The sequence below is a fragment of the Mesitornis unicolor genome, unplaced genomic scaffold (assembly GCF_000695765.1).
Source record: "Mesitornis unicolor isolate BGI_N332 unplaced genomic scaffold, ASM69576v1 scaffold29672, whole genome shotgun sequence".
In the NCBI taxonomy this organism is placed as follows: Eukaryota; Metazoa; Chordata; class Aves; order Mesitornithiformes; family Mesitornithidae; genus Mesitornis; species Mesitornis unicolor.
In genome coordinates this window covers 3,221-4,291 of record NW_010170297.1, presented here as the reverse complement: position 1 = coordinate 4,291, position 1,071 = coordinate 3,221, and the positions used below count along the sequence as shown (strand labels likewise).

At 64.6% G+C, this 1,071-nt stretch overlaps 1 protein-coding gene across 1 annotated transcript in view; it reads left to right on the top strand.

Annotated features, from left to right (window-relative positions):
* Positions 1–4: 4 nt before the first annotated feature.
* The window catches only part of SGSH (N-sulfoglucosamine sulfohydrolase), a gene marked incomplete at its 5' end in the record, with an annotated part of 2,777 nt that continues 1,710 nt past the window's right edge, over positions 5–1,071 (top strand). The window contains 4 exon segments of the mRNA XM_010179641.1: positions 5–166; positions 253–358; positions 586–736; positions 988–1,071. Coding sequence (XP_010177943.1) covers positions 5–166; positions 253–358; positions 586–736; positions 988–1,071 — 503 coding nt within the window.

Below are 1,071 nucleotides of genomic sequence, written 5' to 3'. Positions count from 1 at the left end.
TGCAGCAGACGACGGTGGCTTTGAGAGCGGCACCTACAACAACTCGGCCATCCGGACACCCAACCTGGATGCCCTGGCCCGGCGCAGCCTGGTCTTCCAAAACGCCTTCACCTCCGTCAGCAGCTGCTCGCCCAGCCGGGCCAGCATCCTGACCGGCTTACCCCAGGTAGGGGCACCCGCGCGCCCCGGGCTCACTTTGGGTACCCAGGCTGGCGGGGATCCTCTGACCGTGTTGTCTCTGCCCGCCCGCAGCACCAGAATGGGATGTACGGGCTGCACCAGGACGTGCACCACTTCAACTCCTTCGACAGCGTGCGCAGCCTGCCCCGGCTGCTCAGCCAAGCAGGCGTCCGAACAGGTAGGGAGTCCCCCCTCCATGCACCAAACCCCATTGGGAGAGAGCCTGCTGGCTGACCCACCTGTGGGATGGAGGCCAGAAACGGCTGGAGGACCCAGCAGCATCTTCCACACTCAGCAGCGTTTGCTGGAGCAGTTGATCTGCATCAACCCCTGGGGAGGGGACAGCCAGCGTGTCCCCCCCTGCTCCCCGCTGCTCCTGGCACACCAGGGTCTGCCTTCCTGCAGGGATCGTTGGGAAGAAGCACGTAGGGCCCGAGGCCGTCTACCCCTTCGACTTCGCCTACACAGAGGAGAACAGCTCGGTGCTGCAGGTTGGGAGGAACATCACTCGCATCAAGGCGCTCGTGCGGCGGTTCCTGCAGAGCCAGGACGAGAGGTGAGGAGGACCCCACGTCCCTGCGAGGAGGGGGGCTCTGACCCAGGAGCGTGAGCTGCTGGGGGCTGAAAACGCATCTCCATGTCCCAGTTGGGCACAAACAGGAGGGGACACCTCTCTGGGTCACCCCATAGCCAGAAGCCTGGGTTAGGTGGGAGTCTTCCCGTTGACCCCAGCCCAGCCCTGCACAGCCCAGGGAAGGTCTTGGGGGGCAGGGGCAGCCCCTCCATCCCCACCCTCTCCATCTCTAGGCCTTTCTTCCTCTACGTTGCCTTCCACGACCCCCACCGCTGCGGGCACTCCCAGCCCCAATACGGAGCCTTTTGTGAGAAATT